This window comes from Clytia hemisphaerica, unplaced genomic scaffold (genome assembly GCF_902728285.1).
Source record: "Clytia hemisphaerica strain Z4C2 unplaced genomic scaffold, Clytia hemisphaerica genome assembly, whole genome shotgun sequence".
Classification (NCBI taxonomy): Eukaryota; Metazoa; Cnidaria; class Hydrozoa; order Leptothecata; family Clytiidae; genus Clytia; species Clytia hemisphaerica.
Window position 1 is genome coordinate 474293 of NW_027104406.1, and position 13646 is coordinate 487938.

Below are 13646 nucleotides of genomic sequence, written 5' to 3' on the forward strand. Positions count from 1 at the left end.
GCGCCTTTCAATTTGAAAACGAAAGTGATTTTGAAGGAAAATCAAAGTTTGAAAGATTTTTGAATAAGAAGCAAACATTCTATATGAGAGGTTGTTCTTCATTTTGATGAAAAAATACTTAGCGTCCTTCTTCAAAGCTGATTCAAAAAATTATTTGAAAGAAGCTTTGTAAACAATTATATGCTGAAAATGAGTTACAAGCATTTTAGTGTTTTTACGAACGGTCAAGCATTTTAACTGTAAATTCTATGTTTGTAATTTTCAACTTGTAATGATTCTTGTTCAAATGATGACGATTGGGCTATTGTCATAATTGTTCGTGTAGATTGAGTCATTGTAGCATGTAGTAGTTTTTCATGTAAGTCGGTTTTTTAATTCAATTAAACATATTTTTATCACTTAATTTACATATATCTTCATTTGTTAAAATTTAAAATCCATATATTACTGTCAGTTTCACGCCTTGTGCGATCATCAGATATACTATCGCACAAGGCGTGAAACTGACAGTAATATATGGATTTTAAATTTTAACAAATGAAAATATATGTATCAAAGCTCTACCCAGTGTATCGAGCACTGTTTCAACATTTGTTTTCAATAATGGTATCACTTAATTTATAAGTATACAAGTATACATACAATCTAAAGACAGGAACGACAAGACTCCTTCTCTACTGAAAAAAATTGATTCGACCTCAGTCCAATAGCATACATATTTTTTAAGAAGAACATCCAAAATTTTTGAAGCCTTCGGGTGATCTTAAGTTTTTGAGTTTCAAGCCTAAATTGTTGTTAACATGTTCATATTTTCACCATTTTGTGCGAACTTTTGTCCGTTTTCCTAAGGAATCGGGTGTTTTAGAGTATGCAAAGAATTCGTTACTCAAACGCCAAGGAACGCCAAATATATCCTTCAATTTCAGCTACACTGGAAAATTGACTTTGTTTTTATACCCATTTAGAATTTAATGGAAAAAATTGCACTCCAAAGCCATTCCCAAAGGATTTTTTGAGCTGAGAATAATAATATTTCTATCCCCATTGGGATTTCGATGGACATTTTTATCCCCATTGTGGGAAAAAGTTTCACCGGGGCTGTGAGACGTTGGTGATACCGCAGTTGTACGGATTATAAGGCTGCTGTGATCTTTGAAAGAAATAAAACACCTTTGCTGAAATTTTATTCACTATTACTCAAAACTTATTCGATTATCTCACCATAGGTAGTTTATGTTTGATGTAATGGTTCGTTCATGTCCAATCACTCATCATCCATCAATACCACCACTGATAGTCACCTGCCTATCAATAAACCTAACCTGAGTCAAAGCACCGACAATGGAAGTTCTCCACGAAAACGACCGTCGCTCATTCCGACAAAAATCTACCCGAACATTCGTCGGAAAAAGAAAGTCGGGAAAAACGAACGTGAGCGGTTCCTGCAGACTTTTGAAGACCGATCCACCTTTCATATTAAAGAAGTTGATTTAGGATTCTTGGAACGTAAGCGAGTTGTGCTTAAAAAGAAACAGGAACTTTTGAATAAAACATTACTGGCGAATAAGAATAAAAACAAAGACAATGATACAGTAAAACTGGAACCGAAAATTATTTCACCAGTTGATCCAAATATTGACAAAATTGATAAGAATTCGAAAAATGGGGATTTTAAAAATCTTGAACATAATGGCAGACTACAATCACCTCCAAAAGAAAAATCTCCAACGTTTAGTTCGGGACCAATTCACAGTCCAAAAGAAGAACATGCGAAAAATCTTCCAAGTCCAAAAGAAGAACACCATAAAAGTGCAGACCAGAATTTTGAAAGGACTAATATTAAACCGAATGAAACAAAAACAACGATCAATTTCAATATTTATAATGCAGAAATTGATCAAGGAAAATTAAAATCTGGGAACAAACAGTTAGCTGATGCTAGCAGCCCTACTGGAGAAAGCCCCAAAGCAGAAGGATCCATAAAACCGATTTTCAATAAATTCCAATCGATTGATATTGATACGAATTTGGATGAAAACTTAAACAGATCGAAAAGGAAGGATGAAACATTTGAAGAAGAAGCACAAAGAAAAGGAAAGAATCTTATTAACAACGTTCTATGTTGTCAATCATTGTTTTCAATTGTGTTTTACGTTTTAATAATCGTTTTGGTTGGTGTTTCAGCACTTTTCGCTTTCAAAACATTTGAATTACATAAAAAACATCACCACCCAAGTATCTACAACCACGACAAACATTTGCATGATTCGAAAAGAACTAATATCACAAACTTTAACAAAACATTGACTTTGACAGATAATCTAACAAACTCTAGTTCTGAATATCAGAATTTTAGTGACAGGTTAAAAGATTTTTTCATACAAATATCAAACGCGACTTTACAGAAAACAAAGGATATACAAGCACAAAAAGAAGAACAAAAGACTTTAGAACAACAAACACATCATTCCCAACTTATCAATAACAACAATTTGAACAGTAATCTTAACATTGAGGAACAGAATGCAAATACAATAAAGACATCTGAAAATGATAAGAGACAAAAAATCCCTGGGATACCACAGATCCGCGTCTTGATTCCACCAACTCCTGCTTCACCAACTCCACAAATAGCTACCACAACAATCAAGAAGATACAACCAACACCAGAGCTGTTGACACCAGGAACAACTCAAAAGCCAGCAATAGCTCAATTAACATCAACTACAACAAAAATCAACCCCTTTTTAGAAGCTGCCAAAAGTGTTTTATCGTCATTGAATATTGGGAATCTTTCACCTCAATCTAAATCTAATTTCAACGCTGGTAGTATTGACCTCGGTGATAGTACTGACATCAAGAATTCACCACAAGCTGCCGGAGTCGAGCAACAACCATCAATGGGTCCCACACAAGGATTTGAACAGCAGAATCCTAGATATGGTGACCAACCAAATGGGGGTTTTGATGATCAGAATATGTTTATGGATAATCGACAACCAGAATCACCAGTACCAACAAATCAATGGGGATATGGGAGTAATTATCAACAACCTTACTATGATCAAAATAGATTCGAGCCACCTTATGGTAGATCGTTTGAAGATTCGGCAGATCCTTATAGACGATACCAGCAACAAGCTCCTCTTTCCCAGGCAGATGCATCCAATTATGAAGGACAACGAAAAGAGGATGACCCTGATTTGAGGAGTTTTGATCCGTTCAAAGATCGAGATCAAGATGTGGAGGATCCTGGCGATGGATTGAGAAGAAGTTCACATGGAGAAAATGAAAACGATCAAGACTTGAAAACGACCACCACCACAACAACTACAACAACCACGACACTTCAACCCACAACGCCACCACCACCACCACCACCGCCACCTCCACCTCCACCACAAACAACCATTCCACCACCTCCAGAAAATCCACCTCAGCCAGAGCCACAACAAAGAACACCTTTAGTCATAGCAGAGAATGTTGAGCAATATATGTCACCAAGTATTCTGTCTCACGATCCTCTTGAGAATATGGATCGAACCGTTAAATCAGATGCTGTTATCGGTAAAGAAAGACAAATGGACGATAGCAGTGATGACGGCAATGAAGATGAAAGTGAACCAGAAGAGGAAGAAAAAAGTGAAAAACATCATCGACTAAGTCATCGACATGAGAAATTATTCCCAACAAGACATACACGTGGAAATGATTTTAAAGAGATGGACGATGATGAAATTATGCCTTTTGATAAAGATATGAAAAAACATGCTGCCAAAGATGATGGACTTTATGATGATGGTATTGGTGACAATGACAGACCACATCATCGACATTTAGAACCTATGGATCACAAAGAATCGGATGAATCTGACGATGACCTTAGATTGACTGTTTCAAAATTGAAATCATCTCTAACTGACGATTTGAAAGATATTCGAAAAAAGTTTTCAAAGATGTCATCAGGGACGAAAGATTTGGAGGATGTGGAAAAAATGATTAATATTCTACACCATGATGAAGCTGCAGTTGACGACGATGTTGGAGATACTAAAGATTCTGTTAAGGATAAAAAGAAGGATGGTAAGAAGTCTGAAGCAGCTGATACTAAAGATGATGTAGCAGCTACTTTAAAACAGCAACAGAAGATAGGTGTTCAGAAACCAGATGATGCTGGCAAGAACCTCATGTCTCTGATGTTAAGCGAGCAGCAAAAGATACAAGCAGCACAACCAAGTCCTACTCCAGATCTAATGAGTGAATTTGTTGCTTTTGAGAAATCGAAAATTGATAAAACTGCTAAAAAGAGGAAAGTTATTCCGACGAAGAAGAAAAAGAAAAAAAAAACAGAAGTTAAAACTTACAAACTGAAAACATGTGTCCAAATCAAGGCGTTTAGTGCAGGAACGTTGGTACAGATTGTGGAAGGACCTGATAAGATCGATGATAAAATCAAATACAATGTTAGAGCTTGTACTAGAAAAAGAAAGAAACGAAAATTAAAAATGACTTGTGAAGATATCACTTATAGAATTTCAACAGGTCGGTTAGCTGTCAAACCAGTTGGTTGGGAAAATGGTAAAAAGATATATGCAGTGTTTGGGTGTAAGAATGATGGTTATAATGGTGCAATGGCTGATCGTGTGATGAAGAAACAGATGGAAGAGAAGAGGGATCAGAATGACTTGGCAATGCTTGGTGGTGGAGACAATGATGAGGACAATGATGACGATGAAAATGGAAACGATGAAGAAAGCGGATCAACTGATGATGATACTCAAGAGGTAAAAATTCAAAAAGAGTTGATCAGTCTCGACCAATCAGAATCTTTGATCCGAGTTTTAAGAAATCAATACCTTAATGGCAGCCGTATTCATTGTGGGCTTTATTTGTAGATACCTTTTTTCAATAAAAACTCCGATTAAAAGATATAGCAGTTTTAGGCTTAGTTAGTTGTTATGTTGTTGAAAATTATCCAGACTCGATCATTTCTCATTTTAGGATACCGAAGAAGACAATGACAATGGTCCAATGACAGTTGACGTAATGGCAGAAGCAAACAACAAAGAAAAGAAAGTAAAACAGAAGAACGGTGGCAACGGTGGCAAACAGATGAAAGATTTGATGAACATGGTTAGTGATATGAAGAAAGAGATAAAGAAACAAGCTAAAACTGAGGTCAAACTGGTAAAGAAAATGAATGGATTGAAAAAGTCAGATGATGGTGATGAAAGTGCTGATTCAGATGATTTGATGAGTGAGAAAGATAATGGGAATATTAGGAAAGGATCGCGGAGGATGAATATTGATGAAAAAGATGATTTTTATGATGGGGATGATGACAGGGAGAAGAAAAGAAACCGTCGCAAACATAATGAAAATGGCGATTCTGATGAGGACAGTGACGATTCCGATAAAACTGATGACAATGAAAGTCATTATAAGAGACATCATAAACACCAAAATAAACATTCCAATGATAATGAAGATGACGATTCATCAAATGAAGTTAGGAGATCCGATGTACACCATCACCATCAACATCACACTGAAAAGAAACACCAATCAGATGAAACAGACGACTCCGATGACGATACTGATGCCGACGAAGATAACGGCAAAAGACACAACAAACGTAAACATCACCATGACAACTCCATTGACGATTCCGATAGCGACGATGATGACGATGATAGTACTTCTATAAGAAGAAGACATTATAAAGATAGAAACGAGGATAGTGAGGATAATGAAACTCCACGACGAAGCAGTAAAAGACGGAGATTTAAAATCCGACATGACGACGACTTTGATGATGAAACAGAAGACAATGAGCGACGTTCGAAAGCGACACGGACACCATTACACGACAATGACGACGATGGCGAGCACGAAGAGGATTTTATGAGACATCAACGAGAAGAGCAATCTCTTGACGATCAAGGTGATGGTGATGATGACAATGATGGTGAGAATGCAGATATTGGTGATGTTCTTCAAGAAACAAGAAGATCTGGCCATAGATCAGGTTAGATATTTCAATACAATACCCGATTCTATATTTATTCTTCTTTCCGAGCACCTTACTGCAATTGTCTCAAGCCTATCCAAGCATTTAAAGTAGCTCATTTTTGCCAATCAATAACTCGATATTAAGGTATTCAGGCTTAGGTATAAAAACTAAGCTGACAGGTGGTGCTAAGGCCTCTTTCGTTCTTTTCTTCTAAATCTTAGACCGAAGTACTATTCCATACAATTCACATAATAGGAAAATGGAAGAAACACCGGAGACAACCAATGATCAGGATGAGACAAATAATGAAGATGAAGAGCAAGAGGAGGAAGACCAAGGTGAAAATGAGGAATCAGAAGATGGCGAAGAATCACAAAAGAGCAATCTGGAAACATCACAGATTCATACACCAGTAAATAGCCCAATATACAAAAGAAACAGACAACAATATGGTCCAGGAAATGGAGGTTTGCAAAGAAGGGGAGATGTGGACAGATATCGATCACAGATGATGGATACTAGACTAACCGACGATAGCCAGCAAGATTCTGATGACTTGATGAATGATCAAGGAATGGATTATGGGGCACCAAACCAGCAAAAGGTTATTGACAGAGGTGTCAATGATGAGCAACAAGGTAAATCTCTTTCAAAATCTTTTTTTGGACCTAATGCACTTTCACAGCTCCAACGGGATCCTTTCCCACTGGAAAAATTGGTCAAAATATCGTCCCCGGTGTAGAATTATCCTCCAATTTTTCCCCCCAACTGAAAATAATCAAGTAAGCCAATCCTAGCTGAAAAACTTTATGCTTCTGACCTGTAAAATTCTACCGGGTTTGTGAGAAGGGGTAATAAATAATATGATTTCTAGACATCTTGGTGCTTTATTTACTTTGATCATTAGCAAAATTAAAGTTCGCATTTTGTTACTTCATAAAGGTGAATCTCAACCACCACACGAGATGGAGTTTAATGGTGTTACATACATTATGAAAGACCATAGAGAAGAACCAACGAATACTCCAAATCAAATCACTTATAATGGTGTCAATTACATTGTTAAGGATAATGGCAGAGGTGAAAACAGGGAAGGGAATGGAGGCTTTCAAAGATTCTCAGATGCCAACGAGGAGGATGTTGATTTGCAGGAGGGAAGAGAAACGTTACCGTTGACTATGGAGGCAACACCTTCTCCTTTTGAAACAATACCCTTATTACCACCAACGACCAAGCAACCTGTAGATTCCTCATCCAACAATGTTGCTGAAGTCATTAAAGCAATTCTACCAGAAGTGGTACGAACCGTCAAAGAAGCAAATACGCCAATCGAAACAAAACAGAAAAGAGATTTTATTCCAACGATAGCTACAACAACCACAGCATTGACGACAACTCCAACAACAGCACGATCTCCTCCAAAGAAGGAAGATACTTCACAGATCGATCTCATTCTAAGTGGCTTAAAAGCTCTAGGACTTGGCAAAGTAACCAAAAAAGAGAAATTGGTTGAGGACCCACCAAACAAAGTAGTACACGTGAAACCAGCAACACCATCGCCCACTCCACCACCAACACTACCACCGTCGCCACCACCCAAACCAAAAACACCAGCACCAACTACAACCACAACGACACCAAAAACAGTTCATCTCCAACCTCCGATTCCACATTTAGTGAATCTACATGATCCAAGACAAATTCGTATCTTGTGCTTTGGGGATAGTTTAACAGCAGGGTATAACAAACATGGTAAAAGCTTCTATCCTTATTGTTCACCTCTTGGTAATATACTTCGATATCATTCACAACTTAACATTTACACTGAAGCTAAAGGAATTGTTGGGGAAATGGCACATAAACAAATGACACATCGTTTACCATTGGTTCTTGGAAACGCAACTATGCAATATGATTGGATAATCATTTTAGGAGGAACGAATGATATTTTACATGTGAAAAACTTTGGAGATGATGATGAATTTTTAAACCAATTAGAAACAATCTGGCAACCACGTATCACTAAAGATATTGAACGTTTACACCAGATAGCGTACCAATATAACGCACATACCATGTTGCTGACAGTGCCGGAGAACTCAATAGAAGCATGGCCTGATTATCGACCATTATTTAAAATGCGAGAAAAGATAAACGAATCTTTAAGAGATTTTGCGTATGGAAGTAACGGTAGAACTGTACTTTGCGATTTAGCCAAGATCGTTCCAAGACATTCGTTAACTCCAGTTATGGAGAATATTTTATGGGACGATCATCTTCATATGACACCACAAGGGTACACTAAAATGGCTCAAGGAGTCTTTGAATGCTTGAAACCTTATCTCCCCAACACAAACAAATGAAAATTATAGCATCCTTTATTTATCTTTTGTTGGTTGAGTTATTGATTTCAGAACAAATTTTTTTATAAGAATAAATTATTTAAGAGCCAAAAAGGATATCCGCCAAAAATACAACAAGCTCTAAAACATGTGGAAAGCATTACTAGACGTGTTAAGTTTGTTTTACCTGAGATATTTTCTACTCATATATATGAATGATTTAAAAATGGTGACTGATTTTGAACAATATTTTCAGAATTAATTTTCTTAAATGCAGAAGATTTTCAAGGAAAATTTGGGCAATATTTTTTACAATAGAATATTTTTGTATGTAATGTAAATAAATTTGATATTTTTGTTTCGATATATAGTTTTTTTATAATTTTGTAATATCTACAAAAAACTATTTAAAATTTTTTATTAATCCCATAAAAGTGTTGGTTTTGAAAACCTGAGAAATCTTTGTTTTTATCTTAAAATGATGAAGCTTAACTTAGGCTCTACCACATTGAAGCCTTTCCATACTCCTCTTTTTGTAAGAACAAGGTATAAAAGGCTAGAAAAATATTTTATTTTCAAGATTTTATTGTTCTTATAGATACGAATGGTTGTTTTCAAAATTAATTCTCAAATTTTTATAAAAATTCTTCTTGAAATTCTCAATGAAATCGAACAAAAGAAACAATGAAGTTTAGAAAACAATAGAGAAACACAAAAACATGCTCAATGTGATTCATAGAGCAAGACAATTAAAATTCTCATTATTGTATTGTTTTTGTTTTTATTGAATACAAAGATAAAAATCAAAACATGAATATACTTGCAACAAGATATTTTAATTACCTAAATTGCTGTTTAATTAATGTTGATTACATTTGATTGGTTGTAATATTCAACTACTTTGTCTGTTTGTTTTTATTGTTGATATTATGGAATAGTATTACACCCCTGTCTCGTAGCCCCGGTGGAACTTTTTCCTCAGTGGGGATGGAAATTCCTATTGAAATCTCAATGGGGATAGAAATCTTATTGTTCCAAGGTTAAAAAATCCAGTGGGTATGGTTTCGGAGTGCAATTATTAAACATTGGATCTCGAATGGCGATAAAATAAAAGTCAAATTCCGAGTGGGACTGAAATTCCAGGGTGGTTCCCACCGGGGACACAGGGATGTAGTATTGTATTTCTATTGTATTGGTTATTAAAACTTGCTGCAGTACCTGACAAGTGGCCTGCTAATCATGTAGTTTGACAATTTTATAGTCCGTTGCTGATGGCCCTTCAAACCGTCCGTGACAAACTTTTTATTTCTTAAAATCATTTTAGGGTACTGTTTCATAACTGTTTAAAAGCCACAGTTTTTGCGTAATTTGCGTTTTGCGTTTTATCAGGAAAAATTCCAAGGCCAAAAAATTTGATGACATGATTTTTAGGGGGTCATTAAATTTCAAAAAAATATCTTTACCACGTGGTAGAGCCTTCAAATTTTCCAGCCATTGCATTGCATTCCACTACCTGATACATACCTTAGAGTACATTTAAATTGTTGTCATTTTTTAGCATGTTTCATATGGAAAACTGTCATGTAGAAGTATATATGATTAATGAAAGCTCTATCTTTGCATCTTTGGTATCGATCACTTTCTCTGGTGATTTGTTCACAAATGAAGATATGGAAACTAACTAAAAATTCATGAAAGAATCATATTTTAATGGCATCAAACACATTTTTCTCGTCTGGTTCAGCGAGTACGTTATCACCAACTTTGTTATCACCAAACGTTACCAATCTCAACATATCACAACGTTTCCAACAACCAGACTACATTAAACGAAATTTAACTGAAGAACAATATCAAATACATGAGCAAAATGAACCAATAGATGGGAATGGAGATAGCCAATCAGATGATGATAATGAAAAGAAAAACGGATTCAAAAATCGATGTTTAGATTGGACACACAAACACCTGATTGTTTATAAAATGTTTTATTTTATGTTTTATGGGGCTGTTGGTTCTCTTTTTCCATACTTAGCAGTCTTTTACAAACAATTATTCTTATCCGCCCAACAAGTTGGTTTCCTCATTGGCGTACGCCCGTTTATTCAAATGGCAACCGCCCCTTTATGGGGTGCTATTGCAGACACATGTAATGTGAAGAAAATCATCTTATTGATGTCTATTGCATCTTGGTTGGGTACAAATTATAGTATATCTTTAGTCCGTATACCACCTTCCATAGCCTGTGCACAGAACGATACAATGGTTCGATTGCCACCACCGGCTAAAATTACAGACCAGAGTCTATCAAATCTGACGCAAACGTACGTAGAAGCGGCTACTAAAAGACGCAAAACGAATATTACAAAAACACAGTATATGGTGTACCCTCATTCAAGTGATAATAGACCAGGAACAGATTCCAAAATCAACCAATATACGAAAACTCATAAGATTGATACATTTCTACAAGATGATAAACTAGAACCAGATTCTAAAATCAAACAAAATATGAAAGGTCGCAAAATTGATAGAGTTCTAGAAAAAACACAACATTTTATAGTTCAACCTCACTCTAGGCAACGTAGAAGCGACCACTTAGTAACAGGAATCAATACTCAGCTTTCGACTGATGGCAATAAAACGATAAATCAGCCTCTTCGGACTACCAGTCAGAAGATATCAGAAGCACAACGTTTATTAGCAGCTGATGAAATTGAAGAAGAATTTGATACGTTGAACACTGATGGTGATTATCCATGGCCTTTAGGTAAGTGAATTGTCAATTCGAAATTCAAAAAGACCATTTGGAAAGCCTTCAATAGATAAGTGCGCTCTGGAAAAAAAGTCCTCTCCTCTTGCTACAGGTTGACTTTTAGAGTATAGAGGACAGAGATTTTATTTTGTGACTTTTCCATTTCCATTTCCATTTCCAAGTTTCAGATATTCCCATCGCCGTACCTTTTTGTATGCCGCTAAAGTGTTATCGGTGTCTTGAAAATAAATACAATAAAATACAACAAATCAAAAGCGTGTTCTTAATTAGTAATCGCTGGCAAGTATTGTTTGAAGCTCAATGGACAAAATCCAATTCTTGTAGGGTTTAAAACTGTAAAAAACTACATTAACATTATTTTTGCGGAACTTAACAGGACTTTTAAAGGGACATAAAAGGAGTAAAATGTAAACATTGCGCGAAACCACATGTCATTAAAAAGAACAATTAAAATCACGTGTCCAAAACAAACTTGTAAAACAATTGAAAAATCAAAATTAGCCATATTTGGTTTGATTTTTTATTTTTGACATGTGACATTTGTTTTGATTTTTATCCGCTGCATACAGTTTGTTTACAAATTTCACAAGTACTGTTATGTCCCTTTAAGCTCCTTCTCACTCCTTACAGTAAAAAATAATCCAGCTGAAATATTTTGTATCGTTTTTTTATAGAATCTGACGAGAGCGTAGAACAAAAAGAAGTATCCAAAAACAACGCACATAATATCTTCATTGTGTTAATCATTATAACAGTGTTAGGAACAACTTTAGCGTCACCCACCGCCACATTGGCTGATACAGCAACACTGGAAAATCTGAGTAAGTAAACAAACTGAGTCAATTCTAAAGACTTGGTTTAAGGTTTCTATAGTCTCTAGCAGATGTTACGCGGGAATCAAGGAAAATTGACGGAAATAGATACTTCGAGTCCAAGAGTTTCTGTTCTTCATTTCACTTTTTTATCTATATTGTCTATTGTCTACCTTCAAAGCGAAATTTGGAGGCCTGGAAACTATTGCCTTGTTTAGGTCAACTCCTTTAAGGAATTTTCCTCTAGTGCCTGAAAAGTTCATGCCTTTTAGCTCAACTCCTTTAAAAAACTTTCTTTTAGTGTCTGAAAAGTTCATGCCTATTGACTAAACTCCTTTCAGAAATTTTCTTTTAGTACTCATGGCAATCAATTTTGATTTACCTTTTTTTTAGATGATCAGATGTACAACTATGGATTTCAGCGTGTGTGGGGAGCTTTAGGCTGGGGTCTTGGCGCTTTCATTGTGGGCCTGGTTGTCAGCTATATTCAACGTATCGATTGCCGTAAAGGAAACCACGTAGATTACATCTTATCTTTCTACGTATACGCCGTAATGATGGGCTTAGCATTCATATGTGCTTTATTTTTCAAGTTTAGTTTAGTAGAGCAAGACCAACCATACAGCCAATCATTGGGTGAAGCCATATACCTATTCTGTGACTGCCAACATGTTAGTTTTGTTATAACCTTACTTTGTTCAGGAGCTTCATTAGGCTTTGTACACACTTTCTTATTTTGGCATTTACACGATCTTGGTGCGACGCAAACGCTTTTTAGTATGCTAACAGCTGTTCAATGTTTATCAGAAGTTATAATGTACTTTGTTTCGGGCTACCTGTTATTGAAAATTGGATATGATTACGTATTGTATATTGGTTTGACTTCGAATATTTTGAGATTAATTGCATATTCGTGTATCCGTGAACCGTTACTATCATTACCGATTGAGATTTTACAAGGAGTTTCCTCAGCAGCGATATGGACTTCAGCTGTCTGTTATATTGGACTAATACCTGGTGCACCAGTAACACTCCAGGCTCTCTTACATGCTATCTATTGGGGTTTAGGGCACGGGGGCGGTGGTATTTTAGGTGGCGTATTAGTCACTTATATAGGATCCAATATTACTTTTACAATCTATGCTATATTGAGTAGCGTTAATTTGGTATATTTATTATTACTGAAGTATAGAAGTAAATTGATGGAACTTCTTGGGAATTATACCTATGTTGAGAATATACCAGCTGGAACTTATATTTTGACTTCCATGTCTCAGCGTGCGACATCGGATGAAAGTAATAGATGATTGTAAATATTACAACGATATAGTCTTTTTTATAAGAACCAGTAAATATTTAAATTAGGCTCGGCTGTTCTTATTTTTTTGACTCTTTTAGCCACGATGTGTTCTTATTCCGTTTTTCATCTATAGGGTGAGATTGAGGAATTTTAGGATACCACTGGATACCCCCTTAAAACCATATTCATAGGTAGCTTAGACCCACCAAAAAAAGTTTTAGCCCTTACCGTTTTATCTATCAGGATATAGGGGGTACCTCTTTTTTTGTAGATTTTAAAGGGTATTCAATTGGTATGTACCCAATCCTTTTCCCCTTTGGCGATTTTGAACCTCATTGTTCTTATAGAAAAAAAGAGAGTGTATTCTAAAACCATTATTTACCAGAAAATTTAAATTACTCAG

The 13646-nt window shown here is 35.8% G+C and overlaps 2 protein-coding genes across 2 annotated transcripts; both read left to right on the forward strand.

Annotated features, from left to right (window-relative positions):
• Positions 1 to 218: 218 nt before the first annotated feature.
• LOC136820102 (uncharacterized) lies at positions 219 to 8809 on the forward strand. The gene is made up of 5 exons (XM_067076341.1): positions 219 to 358; positions 1227 to 4784; positions 5002 to 6028; positions 6235 to 6651; positions 6956 to 8809. The coding sequence occupies exons 2-5, from the start codon at positions 1257 to 1259 to the stop codon at positions 8374 to 8376; spliced, it is 6393 nt and encodes a 2130-aa protein (XP_066932442.1). The 5' UTR covers positions 219 to 358; positions 1227 to 1256; the 3' UTR covers positions 8377 to 8809.
• Positions 8810 to 9820: 1011 nt separating this feature from the next.
• Positions 9821 to 13304, forward strand: LOC136820097 (major facilitator superfamily domain-containing protein 6-like). The gene is made up of 3 exons (XM_067076335.1): positions 9821 to 11125; positions 11806 to 11952; positions 12337 to 13304. The coding sequence occupies exons 1-3, from the start codon at positions 10066 to 10068 to the stop codon at positions 13248 to 13250; spliced, it is 2121 nt and encodes a 706-aa protein (XP_066932436.1). The 5' UTR covers positions 9821 to 10065; the 3' UTR covers positions 13251 to 13304.
• The last annotated feature ends 342 nt before the right edge of the window (positions 13305 to 13646 follow it).